The 18,767-nt window shown below is 42.2% G+C and overlaps 1 protein-coding gene across 1 annotated transcript; it reads left to right on the top strand.

Moving 5' to 3' along the window:
• The first annotated feature begins 2,237 nt into the window (after positions 1-2,237).
• LOC122678301 (late cornified envelope protein 5A-like) lies at positions 2,238-3,493 on the top strand. Its single transcript, XM_043878945.1, has 2 exons — positions 2,238-2,264; positions 2,959-3,493. Exon 2 carries the CDS (start codon positions 2,981-2,983, stop codon positions 3,299-3,301), a length of 321 nt encoding a protein of 106 aa, XP_043734880.1. The 5' UTR covers positions 2,238-2,264; positions 2,959-2,980; the 3' UTR covers positions 3,302-3,493.
• Positions 3,494-18,767: the final 15,274 nt, after the last annotated feature.

Here is an 18,767-nt window from a genome sequence, read left to right as displayed (position 1 = left end):
CCGTTGTTGTTGTTGAGTCATGGTGGCCTCTCGTGTTGCTGAGCAGTCTCTAGGCATTTGGGCTAAGTAGTTGTGGTTTGAGCTCTAGAGCTCAGACTCAGTAGTCATGGCGCACGGGTTTAGATACCCTCTGGCATGTGGGATCTTTCTGCACCAGGGAGAAACCCGTGTCCCCTGCATTGGCAGGAGGACTCCCAACCACTGGACCACCAGGGAAGCCCCTGGTAGATCTATTTTAAATACTGTAGTGTGTACATGTCAGTCCCAAACTCCCAATCTATTCCGGGACTCGATTTCTTAATTAGTTTCATGACACACTGTTACCTATTGATCTGGGAAGAGACAAAGGGATGGGGTTATAGCCAGTCCTCTAGAAACTGCACATAGTCCCAGCTTAGTTGAAGCAAGCCACAGCTACTAAAACATTGGCCCATGCAGTACAGTGGGTCTCATGTGCATGCATGCCTGCTCAGTCACTCAGCTGTGTCCAATTCTTTGAGACCCCATGGACTGTAGCCTGCCAGGTTCCTCTGTCCATGGGATTTCCCAAGCAAGAATACTGGAGTGGGTTGCCATTTCCTTCTCTAGGGGAACTTCCTGGCCCAGGGATTGAACCCATGTCTCCTGCATTTGCAGGCAGATTCTTTACCACTGAGCCACCAGAGAAGACCTATATACCACCAATACCCTTCAACTTGCCAATCTCAGGATTCTGTCTATAGCAGTTCACACAGTGGGCAGCATCTTCTGCTTCAAAAATTCTTTCCCTGCTTTTTCCAAAGTGCCATGACATTCTCATGATTTTTCCAACTAGATATCTTAATTTTCTTTCTTAGACTGCTAAGTGTTTACATTGTCTTTGCCTATCAAAAGTTGGATTACTCTCGAAGTTCTGTGCCTGGCCTTTTATTGTGCATGTGGTGCTTTCCTATAATGACCTTGTCTCCTTGCCCATCTTCATGTAGTTTGATTATCCAGGAACCAACCCAGTTTGTGTTAGGCAGTGCTCCTCTATATATGCCTGGCAAATTCATATCACAGGATTTCTTCTGTTCTTTTAAACTGCCCTGACTACAGTGTGGGCTCATCAAAGTTTAGATGGAGATGTGTCCCTATCCACAGCAGTTTGCTCGATAGTAGATGCTCAAATAATGTCAACTTAAAGGAATCCACATGTCTTATTTTATTTATCTTCCTTATAAGTATCACATAAAGAATGCAGTGCTCCAGTGGTAAAATTAGCTATTCTAGTTCCCAAGTACATTCAGACCTCACCTTCAACCTTGAAGCAAAAAACCTATTAGAAATCCCAGGCTCCTTCACATCTCAAGTCTCCTCTCCCAAGATGGCATCACCATCCCCTCTGTATGCCCACTTCCTTCGGGGAGACATCAGACTCTTCAAGGACAATATTTTCATGCTCACTCTAGACTTCCCCCTTCTTTCTATTTGATTTTACTGTCACAGATACTTATTCCCATTATACTCTCAAATAGTATGTTTCTCAGGAACTAATATCCAGGATTAGTGGAAATAATGCTACATCTCTCTGGGAATCTATCTTGCTACAAGGAATTCTGGAAGCCAACAGGCTGCCATGCTGACTGCCTGAGTCTGCCTCAGGGTCTCATAAACATCTACCTTCTTCTTTCCTGATGTTTAATTTTCATCCAAAGTTTATTGTTCCAGATACTGTGCCATACACATACTACAGAGAAGGATGGCTTTCAAAGGGTTCTGAGTTTAGATAGACAGGTAGAAAGACTTCGGGATAACACTGAGCTCAGAGCTATGAGGAACATGAACAAAAGATCAAGATTGTATGACACACAATTCACAGTTCACTGCTTACAAACTCATCCTCCAAGACTACCAGCTCCTGAAGGCAATCTGCTTCATCACCGTGTCATTGATATCTTGCAAAATTCTGGACCCAAGATAGACAATGCGTTGCATGATTATTGGCCTAATTAGGAATGAATCCATGGAGGGAGAATGGCTGACTGGCAGCAGACCTGGGAAGCACATGTCTAGCAGTCTCTGGCTTCCGGGATTCCTCTAGGTCTTATGTGGGGGAGATTCTGGATCCCAGGCACTGGGGATGTGAGGAGTCACTCATCCCAGATTGTGAAAGTGACTGCTCTGCATCCCCAGGCTGAGCCTCACCCGTGGTGAGCCACCAGGCCCAGGATAAAAGGGCTCCAGTGTTGGGCTCTTCAGTGCTCAGCTCTGTCGCTGACAGTTTCCACCCCTCCACTGACAAGGTGAGTGCCTCGAAAAGGAGGCTCTGGGGACAGGACTGCAAAGGGGTGAGCAGAAGGAGGAGGGAGAGGGGAAGGTCTCTGGGGGAGTGGGAACAAAGTGAGGGAGTCAGCAACCTGCAGAGATGCTCTGGTCCAGGCCTCTCTCTACAGAGCCTGTCAGGCCATCCTCAAGTAAGTATCTGGTGAGAAGCAGACTGTAGAGCTGAGAATATTCAAGGTTGGTGAGGAGCGCAACAAAAAGCCCTCCTCTGTGGGCTGCGGGGCAGAGGAAGAAAAGAAGGAAGGAGAAGAAGCAGGAACGTGGGGTTAAACTGCCAAGACTATGTCTTTCCTCCTTGTCCTCATCCAATAAAGGTTTTCAGAGATGAAAGCATCCGCTGGATATGCTTAGGAATGATGGATCCATTGTGGGAAGGATTCTGAACTATGGCCATCAGTGCTTCCAAGTGGCTGGGAAGCCTAATATGGGGCTGACTTTGGGCCCCACGTAGGGAGATGGTTCCGTTTTTCAGAAAAAATAGAAAGAGAAAGAGAGCTTTACTGCAGTCCTTTCACTTCCTGTCAGTTTTCAGATTCTGTTTGTAGATTCTGCTCACAAAGTAGCTTGTCTTGGCTGAGGAGTCAATGAACTCCAGGGTGAAGGATGTATCTGCTTGTCACTTGTGCGCTGATGGCTTTCTGCATTTCTCCCTAGGTGTACTGACTTCCTCTGCAAGATGTCCTGCCAGCAAAGCCAGCAGCAGTGCCAGCCCCCTCCCAAGTGCCCCACCCCCAAGTTTCCTCCTCCCAAATGTCCCCCCAAGTGCCCACCTCCATGTCCTCCCCCAGTCTCCCCCTGCTGCGGCCCCAGCTCCGGGGGCTGCTGCAGCTCGGGGTGTGGGGGCTGCTGCCTGAGCCACCGCAGGCGCCGCAGGTCCCACCGCCGCAGAGCCCAGAGCTCCGGCTGCTGTGGTGGTGGCAGCGGTCAGCACCCCGGGGGCTCCAGTTGCTGCCACGAGTCTGAGGGCTCCGGCTGCTGCTCTGGGGGCTGCTGCTGATCTCGCCTGTGAGGACTTGTGACAAGCAGAGCTGGAACCAAAGTGCTGAATGCCCACCCCAGCCTGCTGCTCACTATCCTCTCCCTCTGTGCCCTGCAGACTGAGCTGCTGAAATCTTCCCACGGAAACATCTGCATTTTCCCTAAATATTTCTGGCCTCCTCTTCTGAGTTACAAAATAAAAAACCTTCCCCACTGAGCCCACCTCAGCTCTCATTTATTGTTGCAGCAGCACCCCACAGGTCAGAGTCAGCAACATGTGGCCCAGCCCTGCCCTGCCCTGCCTGGGGAAAGCCTGGTTCCGGAGTTGGGGGAGGTCACCTGGTCTATACCCATGGGGTGTCCCTGGAAGGACCTCTGCTGACCTCTCCTGTACAGAGAGGCCCACTCTAACCCTACAGATGCCATTTGAGGGTATTCACCTCCTGTGGGTCTGCTTTGTGTATCCATGTGTGCTAAGTCACTTCAGTTGTGTCTGACCCTTTGAGACCCTATGGACTGTAGCCCACCAGGTTCCTTTGTCCATGGGATTCTCCAGGCAAGAATACTGGAGTGGGTTTCCATTCCCTTCTCCAGGGGATCTTCCCAACCCAGGGACCAAACCCAGGTCTCTCACATCTCCTGCATTGGCAGGCGGGTTCTTTATGACTAGTGCCACCTAGAAATCCCCTGAGTATGCTTAAACTTTCTCCAATGTTCTTCCTATTACTCCATTAAGTTTTAAATTAATAGACACAATGATAATGTCTCTAACTGTTCTTATTAAGTGATTAAACTGCTAGTATTATACCCAACAGTAAAAACCTGGAAGCAAGCCAAACGCTCATCAAACGGAAGGTAGACAAGTCATTGTGAGATATTCATACATGGTCTGTGATTCAATGTTTTATAAGAATGAGCTGAAGCAACAAACAATGAAGTGACAAAAGCGATTCCTAGAAGATTACATGCAGCGTGATGCCCTATTTTAAAATTTAAATATACCCTTTTGGGCTGTTGTACATATATGGCTGAAAATTAACTATACAAAAAGGAAAGTGAGGTATGGATGAAAACTTTTTTTTTGGACTAATATGTACTTTGGGTGGGCAGGAGCGTGGTGAGGAGTGCTGGGGAGAAATGTATGGTCAGAGGTAACATAACTGTCAACATCTTAGCTCTCTTTTTGATGGGCTCCCCATTTTTTTTATATTATTAAAATGAATGAATGATTGAACAGATAGACAAATCAGTGAACTAAATAAAGTGAGCAGGTGCAGAGCAATGACAATAGTAAGTCTTGATTCAAGGATTCTGATTTCTCCAATTCTATACACTTAAGGTCTTGTTTTTCCAAAAATGTATCATATTCATTAACTTATATAATGTTCTCATTTGATTCTCATGACTCTTTAAAACATATTGTTTTGATTACTTGTTAATTTTACAAGTAAGGAAATTGAAGTCAGAAATGTTAAATAATCTGCCCTAGTTCATGCAGGAAGAACAGAGTCAGATCCCTGTCAATCTGTGAGCCTTCCCTTCCTGCTCTCTCCTCTCTATCTCCCTACCTCTCCTGAGCAATATTATCTACTCCTGTGACATCAGTTAACATTATCACACTGATAGCTGAGAAGCCACTTCTCAGAGAGCCCTTCATTGACCCCTGAACCTAAAATAGCTGCCTTGTCACTCAAGCACATCACTCTGCTTGACTTCCTTCATATCACTCATCACCAACCAATAGTTTCTTACTTATTTACTTTTTTTGTGCCTCTCTCTTCTCACCTTAATGTAAACTTCACCAAGGTACAAACCTTGTTATCTTGCCCAATGGCATCTTTCCAGTATCAACAATGGAATATTGTGGAAGTGTCAAAAAACGTTTTTTGGTTACATAGCTCCTAGGCTCAGTGGTAAAGAATCTGCCTGGAATGCAGGAATTGTTAGAAATGAGGGGTGATCCCTGGATCGGGAAGATCCCCTGGAGGAGGGCCTGGCAACCGGCTCCAGTATTCTTGCCTGGAGAATCTCATGGACAGAGGAGCCTGGCGGGCTAGAGTCCAGAGGGTCGCAAAGAGTCGGACACGACTCAAGTGACCTAGCACACAGTACACAGCTCCTAGGCCGATGTATAAAGTCCATACCTGTTTCTTGTGGGTTTCCCAGGTGGCCCTAGAGGTTAAGAACCCATCTATTAATGCAGGAGACTGAAGCGATGGAGCACGCACATACTTCTTTCCTGAGCTACAAATTTGTTCATTCGGCAACCTTTTAGATTTCACCAATGAAGAGTTCCATTGTCATCCCAAATTCAAAGTTTACAGTAGAAAATCCATTCCTAGCCTTCCATTCATCAGACTTGTTCTACATTGACTTTAACTCAATGAATAGTATCATTATCTGCCCAGTTCAGAACCTAAAGACATCCTGGATTTTCGTCTTTCTTGTGACAGACCCAGTGTTTCTTAGGTGGTCACTGGCAAATGAATGGTAGAAATATCATTAAATTAAATGACACCCATCAAAAGTCAAAGAATGATTTTTATAAAATAATGATTATTTCCATTTAAGTAGGTCACTTTAGGTATTTTATTACATTACTGGAACCCATGGACTGTATCCCACCAGCCTCCTCTGTCCATTGAATTCTCCAGGCAAGAATGCTGGAGTGGGTAGCCATTCCCTTCTCCAGGGGATCTTCCCAACTCGGGGACTGATCCTTAGTCTCTGGCATTGCAGGCAGATTCTTTACAGTCTGAGCCACCAAAGGTGTCCTTCATGGGTAACACTGATGAATTAAAGACAAGGTATTTTCTCAATAAAATTTGGGTTGTATGATCTTGAAGTAAGTCATTAACTTCTCTGTGTTTAATGTACTCCTCTATTGAAGAGGGCTAACATAGTTAGGGTTAAAGGAGGGCTGTAAGGGTTAAGTGAGTTAATACATGTAAATAGATGGCTTAGGATAGGACAGTAACTTCTGCTCTCCTGTGACACAAAACCCTCAGAAACACATTTATTTCATGGAGTGCAGTTCTTTTGTCAGCACCATCAAGATCAAGCTCATCTGTATCACTAATGTCAGCCTCATCATCATGAAATGGCCACTCCCATCAATGACCCTGGCCCTCTGACCCAACCTTCATAACTAAGCATACATCATTCACTTCCTTTCTGAATATCTAAAGCTCCTGTAATCAGTTCCATACTCAATTGGATACTGTCTTAATGCAATTTAAAGGTTTTCTTAGCTTTTGGTTTGGGGGCAAGATTCAATAAATGATCATTTTCTTGCCTCTATCCTTTCTACTTCCTTATAAAGTTGTCCTTCACTTTTCAATTATTAGCAACTTTAAGCTGATTCACCAATAGAAGGATTAAATAATGACTTCTGTTCTCACATATCCAGTGAAATCAGCTACTCTGAAGTCACTGTTGATGTTCTAACAGACCATCAAATGGAGTGGACACTCACTGGGGCATTTTATAATAGTGATCACGTTTTCCTTAGAATTCTCTTTCTTTGAATAATGATGAATGCCCTTTTTCCCTTTCTTAGGCTAATATTGACAATGCTTATGCTGGGTCCATTCTCTTTCCTTATCTGCCATCCACCAGTGAAGTCTTGGATCCTAGTTCTGATGACCACTAAGACCTCATCCTCATCATATCATCCACTAGGTATCAAGTTCCTCCCTGGTCTGAGTTGCATACCCTCCCCTAAGCCCCAGTAGCATCCAGGACTTGTCTAACAGAGTAGTCATGTGCTTTACTTATCTGTCTTCAAATTGGCTTGTGATAGCCTTCAAGGTAGGGATGATTATCTTTCATTTTGAGTAATAGAATGTTTGTTTCAATGTAGAACACATCAACATTTCATTAATTAGGTCTACTTGTATCTCATTTCAGATGTGTCAAGGGAAAAATACAGATTTTCACAAACGAGTTTTGTCTATCTTCAAATGTGGTCTTAAACCAAAGCCCAGTGCAATAACCCATGACTGAGTGGCAGAGTTTGTCACTTGCCTGTCACCAACCCCTTCCGATTTCTGATGGCCTCTCATATCACTGTCCCTATCCTGAATCCTCAATCCCTCATGCTGTCTCCTGGCCACTGATTAGCTGCTCCTTGAATCCCCTTTCCTGGCCAGTGACCTGAGCTTTATGCCCTTGGCTGGCTTGCTGACACATACTTGTCTCATCTGACTTCCATTCTCTTAGGCCTGTGCACTCAGGCCTAGTAAATGTACTATTTCTGAAGCATTGATAGGTGATGACATCCACGGCCATGTCACATTTGACTCAGTGTGTGTCCTGCTTTAAAGGGCTTCTCCAGCCCAACAAATGGATCCTGAGACCCAGGCCTCTTCACATGTGTGTCCAAAGGCAGACATCATTCATCCTTTCAGTCAGTGATCATTAACTTACTGCCTTGCCTCTACCCACCCTGGGAGCATTCAGTGGGGCTTCTGGGCATATGTAGATGAATAAAAACTAGTACAGCTTCTGCCCTAAATGTGATCTCCCTCTGGAAGAGCACACACAGATGCAAGGACTCGGCTCCATAGGAGCCTACCCATGAGTCATGGGGCCACCACTGTAGCACACCACAAATTGGTTTACGGGGCACTGTTTACATGTATGTCCTCCAGGCACCTGTCTCATCTCTATGGAAACAGAATTTTGTAAAATTCCTGTCTCAAGACAGAAAACACATAAGTATTCAATTAATGAATGAGCCACTATTAGATGATGACATCGAAAGCATTTCACATGTGACCAGTGTGTGGTTTCCTTCAAGGGATGTCTGAAGCCTGAAGAATGGTACCCTGAGCCACAAGTCTCTGCCCACTGGTGCTAAAACACAGTTCTTCATTCCTCTCTTAATCAATTAAGCATCAAAATTCATCTTTTCATCACATCTACCCATTCTGTTTTTGAAACTACAGAGGGAATGGAACTGAATAAAGTCCAGATTTATTCAGAAATAAAGATTCTATGCTCAACAGATTCTCCATCTGGAAGAGAAGGAAGACAAGCAAATGTATATAATACTGTTCTGAGTTAAGAGCTGTTAGAGGATGTAGTAAATTAATAGAAAGTATGTCCTCAAGGAAACTCAGTGGCCCTTGAAGACAGCAGCATCTCATAAAATTCTGGGCCCAAGATAGACAGTGTATGATTATTGACCAAATGAATGAATGAATGCATGCATGGGCAAGCTAGTGGGAATGGGGAAAGGCTTGCTGGTGGCAGGCCTGGGGAGAAGATGTCTGACAGGCTCTGGCTTTCTGATTCCTCTTGTTCATGTGCAAGGAAATCCTGGTGCAAAAAGAGTCTCCTCATCCCAGGTTGTGAAACTGACCGCTCTGCATACATGGGCAGTGCCTCATCCCTGGGAAAATATCAGGCCCTGGACAAAGGGGCTCCAGGGAGAGAGGAAGGAGTCACTTCAGAGGAGTGGTGGTGGGAGTTGGGGTGGGCTTAAGGATCCTGCAACTTGCAGAGGTCTTTGTTCTCAGTATCATAATTTTCTAGTTTATTCATTCAAAAAAAAAAACCCCATCATTTTGGGGGGATGCATCCTACTCCCATCTGATATGTTTGAGAGTAAGGATCAGAAAATGAGTGCACTACTTTGTGTCCTCTGGGGGTAAGAAGGCTTACGTCAGTGGGTTTGGAGCCCATATGGGGAGTTGGCCATCATACCCTAGGGGAAGCAAAACAGACTGAGGAGACAGAGTATTCATTAAGGTTTGCTTACCTTCACATCAGTATCCAGATGCCATTGTGGAACTTGGTTCAAGAACCTGCTATTTGTAGAGGAGAGATTTCAATGAAATCCAGGGGAAAGAAAATAATGAGAATCAATCTTTGAAATGGTGCATTGGTTTCTTTTTTGTGTCTCTCAGGTTGGCTGAACTTCTCCTGAACTATACTTCCAGTAGAATAAGCAGCAGTGCCAGCCCCTCCTGAGTGTTCCCCAAAATGTCCCGCCCAACTACCTACCCCATGTCCCTCTCCAGTCTCTTCCTGCTGTGGCTCCAGCTCTGGGGATGGGGGGAGGGTGGGGGCTGCTGCCTGGGCCACCACATGTTCCATCCCTTTCACTGGGGCTGTATCTTAACTGCTGTGAGTGTGAGCTCTCCGGGGGCTCTGGGGGCTCCAGGTTCTATGAGGGGTCTGGGGACTGCTGTTGACCTGAACCTCACCCACAGGAGAGCAGCAATGGGAGGATCCAAGTAACACAGATCCACCAGACCCCTCTCCCTCCCCTCACAATCTTTCTTTCATTCTGGAGTTTGTTAAAATGTAATCTTTGCACAAGGCTCATTCTTGTGCTCCCCACAAATTCCCTCTCTCCTCACCCTACACACCCTACCATCAAGCCCCAAATCCCACTAAGAGAAAAATTAAGTTTCTTCTTCTGCACCCCGCTCCTGGCCCTTGATGTCTCACACAAAGCCTCACCTCCCTGCAGCTCTGCCTCACCCATGCGGGTCAGTGTTTCTCCAGATGACTTGGCCCAATTCAGGTAACAGCCATCCTAAGGAGCGGCCAGCTTTGTCCAGACCCCCTCCCAAGACAAAGACCCCAGTGACTTTGTCCTTTAATGTGGAAAAAGGACCTTCTTCCCTTCTGTCAGTCCTGGGCTTGGGAACTAGAAATGCCATGTGTGTACAGGGGCAGTGACTCTTATGCTGACTATGATTTATGTTAATTTAAAGAATGTTCATGACATGGGGTGTATTTTATTTTTATGACATCCTTTGAAAAATAAGCGATAAAAACACAACCAACAGAATGAAGATATGAAGATATAAAGATTCAGAGAGGCCAAACACAATATATTTGAGAGCTAAGACCAAATAAGAAAGCCCCCCATCTGTTACTCTTTTAATTATTTCTACAATCCCATGATATGTTCTATATGATTTCATATTTAAAATAATTTTGTCCCATTGCAAACAGTTTCAGAAATGATTATTTTTCCATTAGGTAAGCATACTAATGTAACAAAAACAGCTGTGATGTTAGGTAAACGTAATCATATAATGATGATAATAACAGTAATAGCCTTTATTGAGGGCCCATTCATGGCTTGACTCTTCACATACTTTTTATTTAGCCTTTCTAACAAAGTATGAGGCAAATATTGTTTGCATTTTATGTATGATGAAACTAACCAAGGCTGAGCAAGAGTAAGCGACTTGCTCTGCCACGCTCTTGCTTGGAGGAACCATAGGATAAGCCCAGGCCTGTCTGCCTGCAACGATCTTGCTATTTCCCTGGGGCACTCAGCCTCCTAAGTGGGGTTTACTTCTTGAGATCAAAGTAGGCAAAGTGTTGATGGTGTAAGACGGTGCCTAATAGTATATAGGGTCAACAATTCATTTCCTGGGTTAAGACAAACAGTCTCCACACCTATGTCCCTGTTTTAGCTCAGTTCCTCCCACATTATACCTCACAGGGCAGCCAGAGGCTGATCCTGTCCTGTCACATCTCTGCTTAAGATAGTTGCCAGTGATCTGGATGCAGACCTGAGGGGCCCCTTTCTCTTGCTTCACTGGCTGCTTTCAATTCTATGAATGTGCATAATCGCTCATATCTCCTACACTGTCCCTTTGCACATGCTGTCCCTTCATTCTAGCATATACTTCATCCTTTGTTCCTATTTATCCATTAGGTCTCAGCCCATATTCATGTATTGAGGAAAGTCTTTTCTGGTCTCCCTGCCCAGGTTAGCTCTCTCCCATTTCCTGCATCCTCAGCCCTAAGCAGCTCTCGTTGCTCTGCAGACCTGTCCTGCCAAATACTAATCAGGGGCATCATTGGCTATTTATCTGTGTGGTCTTTTGATTGATGATTATCTTCTTCACTCAATTAACAGCTTTCTAAGAACAGGGGCTACATTTGATGGCTCCTTTATCTCAGCACTGTAACTCCAGGATGTAGCATAATGTTTTATACACAGTTAAACCCAGTAGCTGAATGAATATAAATGCATGCATTGAAGAATTAATGAGTCAGCATCATTGATATTACCACCATCATTCCTTCAATCTATATTACTATAGAAATATTTTTTTTAAATTGCTCCAGCCCCAGGGGACATACATATCTAAAATATATGTATAGTCTATCTGAAGTTGAAATTCACTTGGGGACCCTGTATTTCTATTTGCTAAATCAGACAATTCTACCATAGATACTTGCCTTTTTGTGTTGTAAGCCATGCAATTTCATGTTTGGAAGCTCATAGTCTCATTTTCCCCAAAGAGTTCACTTATTTTTAATTTTTAATTGGAGGGTAATTTCTTTACAATGTTGGTTTCTGCCATACAATGTGAATCAACCATAATTATACATATATCCTCTTCCTCTTGACCCTCGCTCCTGCCTCCCTCATCCCACCCCTTTAGGTTGTCACAGAACACTGGGTTGAGTCCCTGGTGTTACACAGCAACTTCCACTAGAGATCTGTTTTATGTATGGCAATGTATATGTTTCAATGCTACCCTCTCAATTCGTCTCATCCTCTCTTTCCCTCACTATTTCCACAAATCTGTTCTCTATGTCTGTGTCTCTATTCCTGCCCTGGAAATAGGTTCATTAATGCCATTTTTTAATAGATTCCATATGTATGTGTTAATATATGATATTGGTTTTTCTCTTTCTGACTTACTTCACTCTATAACAGTTTCTAGGTTCATTCACTTCAGTTCAGTGGACTCAAATTCATTCCTTTTCACAGCTGAATAATATTCCATTGTGTATATGAATATGTACCATGATTTCTTCTTTTGTATTTATATTTTATTATTCATTATTCTATTTACTTATCTTCTGACTATGCTGGGTCTTTGCTGAAGCATGAACTGCTTTCTAGCTGCAATGCATAGGCCTCTCATCGTGGTGGCTTCTCTTGTTGCAGAGCACGGGCTCTAGGGCACACGGGCTCAGTAGTTGTGACTCCTGGGCTCTAGAGCACAGACTCAATAGTTGTAGTGCACAGGCTTGGCTGCTCTGCTCTGTGTGTGGGGTCTCCCAGGACTAGGGATCAAACCCACGTCTCCTGCATTGGCAGGTGGATTCTTGACCACTGAGCCACAAGGGAAGCCCTGTACCACAACTTCTTTATCCATTCACCAGCTGATGGATATCAAGGTTGCTTCTATGTCCTGGCTATTATAAATAGTGCTGCAGTGAACACTGTCTCCCATTGGTTTCTATGTGTAGCTTTTTCTGTGGAGTGAGAAGGTAAAATCTTTGAAAAGTGGTGCCTCCAAATTCTTTAAGTGCCTCCTTTCTACGCTCTTATCCTGTGCTTACATCTATCAAAGCCCTTATCACATGGCACTACAGATGTCTGTTCATTTATGTATTTTCCTTATTAGACAGTAAGCTCCTTGAGGACAGAAGCTATGAGTAGCTGTTCACAGAATGTTTGTCGAGTGGATGGATGATGACTGATCTTAATTCAATCCTAGGAATCTGATAGGTAATCTGTAAATACTTGGAGAGTGACCTGGATTTAATAAGCTCCACTTGATGAACTAAGATCTTATCCATTTAGCATAGGACATCTGAGATAATTACTACCAGCAGGGAAGATTTGAAAGAAGTAGTCATCACCAAGAAGAATACAATATTTCCTTGGATTACAGGTCAGCCTCCAGTAAACATGCCAGCCTGAATGATTGTGTCTCCAAGATGCTTGGGGAAGATGCCTGACTCAGGTTCAAGGAAAGGTTGTTCCCTAAAGAAATTATAGAGGGTATCCTGTATAGGTATCCTATATAGGGAGGTTGGATCTCAAGGAGCTTGTGAGTCTATGCTCCATGAATGTGATTTAGTTGTCACCAAGGCTTAAGGATATATTTCTACTTATGTATGCATATGTATGTATGTGATATCTATCTTGATAGATAGATATCTTACAATATATATGCAAATGTACATACAGAAGCAAATATATATATATAATTTTTATTGAAATATAGCACACATACCATACAGTTCATCCACAGAAAGTGTATAATTCAATGTTTTTTTGTATGTTCACAGAGCTGTGTAGTTATCTAATTTTAGAATGTTTTCATTACCCCAAAACAAAATTCTGTAGCTATTAGCTGTCACATCTCATCCCTCTGAGCCCAGCTTTCTGTCTCTATAGATTTTCCTCATCTGAACATTTCATGTAAACGGAATTATATGGTATGTGATCTTTTGTGACTGGCTTTATTCATTCAGCAGAATGTTTTCAAGGTTTATTCATGTTGCAGCAGGTATCAAAATTCAACACCTTGATATGGCCAATTATAATACTCCATTGTATCTGTACACCACAAGTGTTTATCCATTCATCAGTTGGACACTTGAGCTGTTTATGCATTGTGGCTATTGTGAACAATTCTGTTATGAAACACTTATGTATACATTTTTTGAGTGGATGTTTTCATTTTTCTTGGAGTGATTTTTATTTTGCTAGGAGCAAGGGGGTTGGTGGATCATGTAGTAAGTAACTCTAGGTTTAACTTTTGAAGCACTGCCAAATTGCTTTTCACAATAACTGTACCATATACATTCCCTCCAGCAATGTGTTGAGGCTTCCAATTTCTATGTATCCTCCTCAACACTTGTTACTGCCTATGCTTTTTTTATTATAGTCATGTTAGTGGGTGTGAAGTGGTATGTCATTATGATTTTTATTTGCATTTCCTTAACGACTAACGATATTGAGTATTTTTTCATTTGCTTAACTGGCCATTTCTATATTTTCTTTGGAGAAATATCTATTCAGATCCATTATTTATTTTTAAATTGCCATATCTTTTTATCTTTTATCTTTCAGTTGTAAGTGTTCCTTATATATTGTAGATAAAAGTCCCTTTTCAGATATTTACAAATATTTTCCTTCATTCAGTGGGTCAGCTTTTCACATTTGCAACATAAAAGGTTTTAAAAGTTTTATGAAGCTCAATTTATCTATTTTAAAAATTTTGTCCAAATTTTGCTTTTGATGTTGTATCTAAGAAACCACTTAAATAAAGTAAAGCCCAGAAGATTTACTCCTATGCTCACTTCTAAGAGTTTTATCATTTAAGCTCTTACACTTAGGTTTTGATCTATTTTGAATTAATTTTTCTATACAATATGAAGAATCATATATCCATTGATGTCAGAAGGGGACCGATTCTAGGACTCCTTCTGAAACCACAGTATGCTCAAGTCCCTTATGTTTTAATCAAATGTGCACTATTTGCACATAATCTATACACATCCTCATGTATACTTTAAATCATCTCCAGATTACTTATGATAATTAATGAGATATAAATGTCATGTAAACAATTACCAGCACACAGTAAATTTGTGTTGATTTTTGAAACTTGATCATTTAAAAATATTCTTGATCTGGGATTGGTTGACTCCAAGAATGAGTAACCTGTGGAAATGAAAAGCCAACCATATTTTAATCTTAATTTCACCTATAAATTCTTATGAGCAATCCATATGACTTTATTATATAATTTTTTCATCTTTCTATGAACTGACACTATCTTCAAAGCTTTATACTTATTTGTCTCTTTCTATTGTTGTTCTATGACAATCCAGTTTTATCTTTGCTTCTCTCACTGTCTTTTTCTAACTCTTATCAGTTCAGTTCAGTCGCTTAGTCATGTTGACTCTTTACGACCCCGTGGACCGCAGCACGCCAGGCTTCCCTGTCCTTCACCAACTCCCGGAGCTTACTCAAACTCATGTCCATTGAGTCGGTGATGCCATCCAACCATTTCATCCTCTGTTGTCCCCTTCTCCTCCTGCCTTCAATCTTTCCCAGCATCAGGGTCTTTTCCAATGAGTCAGTTCTTCACATCAGGTGGCCAAAGTATTGGAGTTTCAGTTTCAGCATCAGTCCTTCCAATGAATATTCAGGACTGATTTCCTTGAGGAGAGACTGGCTGTATCTCCTTGCAGTCCAAGGGACTCTCAAGAATCTTCTCTAACACCACAGTTCAAAAGCATCGATTCTTTAGTGGTCAGCTTTCTTTATAGTCCAACTCTCACATCCATATGTGACTACTGGAAAAATCATAACTTTGTCTAGATGGACCTTTGTTGGAAAAGTAATGTTTCTGCTTTTTAATATGCTGTTGAGGTTGGTCATAACTTTTCTTCCAAGGAGCAAGCATCTGTCAATTTCATGGCTGTAGTCACCATCCACAGTGATTTTGGAGCCCAAGAAAATAAAGTTTGTCACTATTTCCATTGTTTCCCCAACTATTTACCATGAAGTGATGGGACTGGATGCCATGATCTTAGGTTTTTGAATGTTGAGTTTTAAGCCAGCTTTTTCACTCTCCTTTTTCAGTCTAACACTCTCTTAACTGAGCTGTTCCGACTAGCTTCACTCTCCTTTTTCACTTTCATCAAGAGGCTCTTCAGTTCCCCTTCACTTTCTGCCATAAGAGTGGTGTTATCTGCATATCTGAGGCTATTGATATTTCTCCCAGCAATCTTGAGTCCAGCTTGTTTAACTCTATAATTTGAGCCTAATGTTAGGACTAGAAATAACTTCAGGGTTTACAAAGTCCATCTGAGACCCAAAGAATATAAGTAACTTTGCTGGAGGCCACACAACTTTTAATGTCTTCTTTGTGTTAATAAAAGAAATTTATAAAGGATAAAAATGTTTTACAGTAGTAAAGTAACTTCAAGTTTAAATTTAAGCAAAGAAAAAATATATACATATAAATACAGTATCAAGTCTAAACTGGAAGATATTTTATCTTTAAAATCTGCAACAAATAAATAATTCAAAGATAAAAAGTTAAATATCTTTATATTAAATGTAATCAGTGAAATTTCACCTTCTATCTAGCCAACTCATTCCTACAGAAGTCTTTCTTGGTATTATTAGAAAACAACTTTTTAAATTGGCTTCTGGTGCTTATTACTAGACTGATTTTCATAATGTCATTCAAAACATTTGGTGGGCACTGTCTAGGAGCCTGGCTTTCGGCTAGGCACAGTCTTCTGCTACCAGGATGTTCATCATTTAATGAAGATATGAGACATATCAGCAAAGAAGTGCAATGTTTCTAGACTCTATAAAAGACGACGATTCAGGGCCCCCAAATGGCTCATTTTACCTGGGTTGGTGGTGAGAATAGAGCCCAGTAAAACAGATGGAGACATTGGTATCTGAGCTAAATGTGATGAAGATATTAGCAGACATTTGACATACAACGCAAAGAGGAGTGGGTGGAAAGAGAGAGAGAGGGCAGAAGAGAGTGCTCTGAGCAGAGGAAAGAATTTGGAGAAAAGGCAGTGAAATGAGGCACCAGACTATATTGGGAGCAATTGTGAGGAACTGGCTATAGCTCATGTCTTCTCAGTAACCAAAGACGGACTGGCATTTGATATATCCTTGCCACTGAGCCTCCTTTAGCGTTCTCTAAATCAATGAATATTGATAACCCAGTGATGCTATACTGGTAACATTCTGTGAGGCTGAGGGTCTGCTTAAGCAGGACTCTCCATTCAACAGTATGATGACTGTCTGAGAGCTTCAGTTTAGTTCAGTTCAGTCGCTCAGTCATGTCCAACTCTTTGCGACCCCACGAATCGCAGCATGCCAGGCCTCCCTGTCCATCAGCAACTCTCAGAGTTTACTCAAACTCATGTCCATAGAGTCGGTGATGCCATCCAGCCATCTCATCCTCTGTCGTCCCCTTCCCCTCCTGCCCCCAATCCCTCCCAGCATCAGGGTCTTTTCCAATGAGTCAACTCTTCACAAGAGGTGGCCAAAGTATTGGAGTTTCAGCCTCAGCATCAGTCCCTCGAATGAACACCCAGGACTGATCTCCTTTAGGATGGACTGGTTTGATCTTCTTACAGTCCAAGGGACTCTCAAGAGTCTTCTCCAACACCACAGTTCAAAAGCATCAATTTTTCGGCGCTCAGCTTTCTTCACAGTCCAACTCTCACATCCATACATGACCACTGGAAAAACCATAGCCTTGACTAGACAGACCTTTGTTGGCAAAGTAATGTCTCTGTCTCTGCTTTTTAATATGATATCTAGGTTGGTCATAGCTTTCCTTTTAAGGAGTAAGCATCTTTTAATTTCATGGTTGTAATCACCATCTGCAGTGATTTTGGAGCCCCCCAAAATAAAGTCTGTCACTGTTTCCACTGTTTCCCCATCTATTTGCCATGAAGTGATGGGACAAGATGCCATGATCTTACTTTTGTGAATGTTGAGCTTTAAGCCAACTTTTTCACTCTCCTCTTTCACTTTCATCAAGAGGCTTTTTAGTTCCTCTTCACTTTCTGCCATAAGGGTGGTGTCATCTGCATATCTGAGGTTATTGATATTTTCCCCAGCAATCTTGATTCCAGCTTGTGCTTCTTCCAGCCCAGCATTCTCATGATGTACTCTGCATATAAGTTAAATAAGCAGGGTGACAATATACAGCCTTGACGTACTCTTTTTCCTATTTGGAACCAGTCTGTTGTTCCATGTCCAGTTCGAACTGTTGCTTCCTGACCTGCATACAGGTTTCTCAAGAGGCAGGTCAGGTGGCCTGGTATGCCCATCTCTTTCAGAATTTTCCACAGTTTATTGTGATCCACACAGTCAAAGGCTTTGGCATAGTCAATAAAGCAGAAATAAATGTTTTTCTGGAACTCTTGCTTTTTCGATGATCCAGCGGATGTTGGCAATTTGATCTCTGGTTCCTCTGCCTTTTTTAAAACTAGCTTGAAAATCTGGAAGTTCACGGTTCACGTATTGCTGAAGCCTGGCTTGGAGAATTTTGAGCTAAGAGCTTACTACCATTTAAAGTAGTTGGTTTAGTTCTGCCTCAGACTCTGAATATTATTTTGTGATGGTAACAGTGTTTCAAGATAAGTAGACTTTCAGAAGCCCAAATTCTCTGCACACGCATAACTTACCTAGCATAGTTTTTATTCTGCCAATGAAACATACATAGATTACTATTCACTGAGCAACATCATTAAATTTGCAAAATGTGAAAAAGAAAACTTAGAGCAGAGATATAGCTCCACTTTGGGTCCTACTCCCTTGTTTCTATGCATCCCCCATCTAAATGTTTCAAACAGAAAAAGCAAGAGAGTTCCAGAAAAACATCTACTTCTGCTTTATTGACTATGCCAAAGCCTTTGACAGTGTGGACACTACAAACTCTGGAAAATTCTTAAAGAGATGGGAATGTCAGATCACCTGACCTGCCTCCTGAGAAATCTGTATGCAGGTCAAGAAGCAACAGTTATAACTGGACATGGAGCAACAGACGGGTTCCAAATTGGGAAAGGAGTACATCAAGGCTGTATATTGTCACCCTGCTTATTTAACTTATATGCAGAGTACATCATGAGAAATGCTGGGATGGATGAAGCACAAGCTGGACTCAAGATTGTCGGGAGAAGTATTAATACCCTCTGATATGCAGATG

The sequence above is a fragment of the Cervus elaphus genome, chromosome 20 (assembly GCF_910594005.1).
Source record: "Cervus elaphus chromosome 20, mCerEla1.1, whole genome shotgun sequence".
NCBI classification, from domain to species: Eukaryota; Metazoa; Chordata; class Mammalia; order Artiodactyla; family Cervidae; genus Cervus; species Cervus elaphus.
Note: the sequence above shows the minus strand (reverse complement) of the source record. Positions and strands in the feature narration are given on the sequence as shown.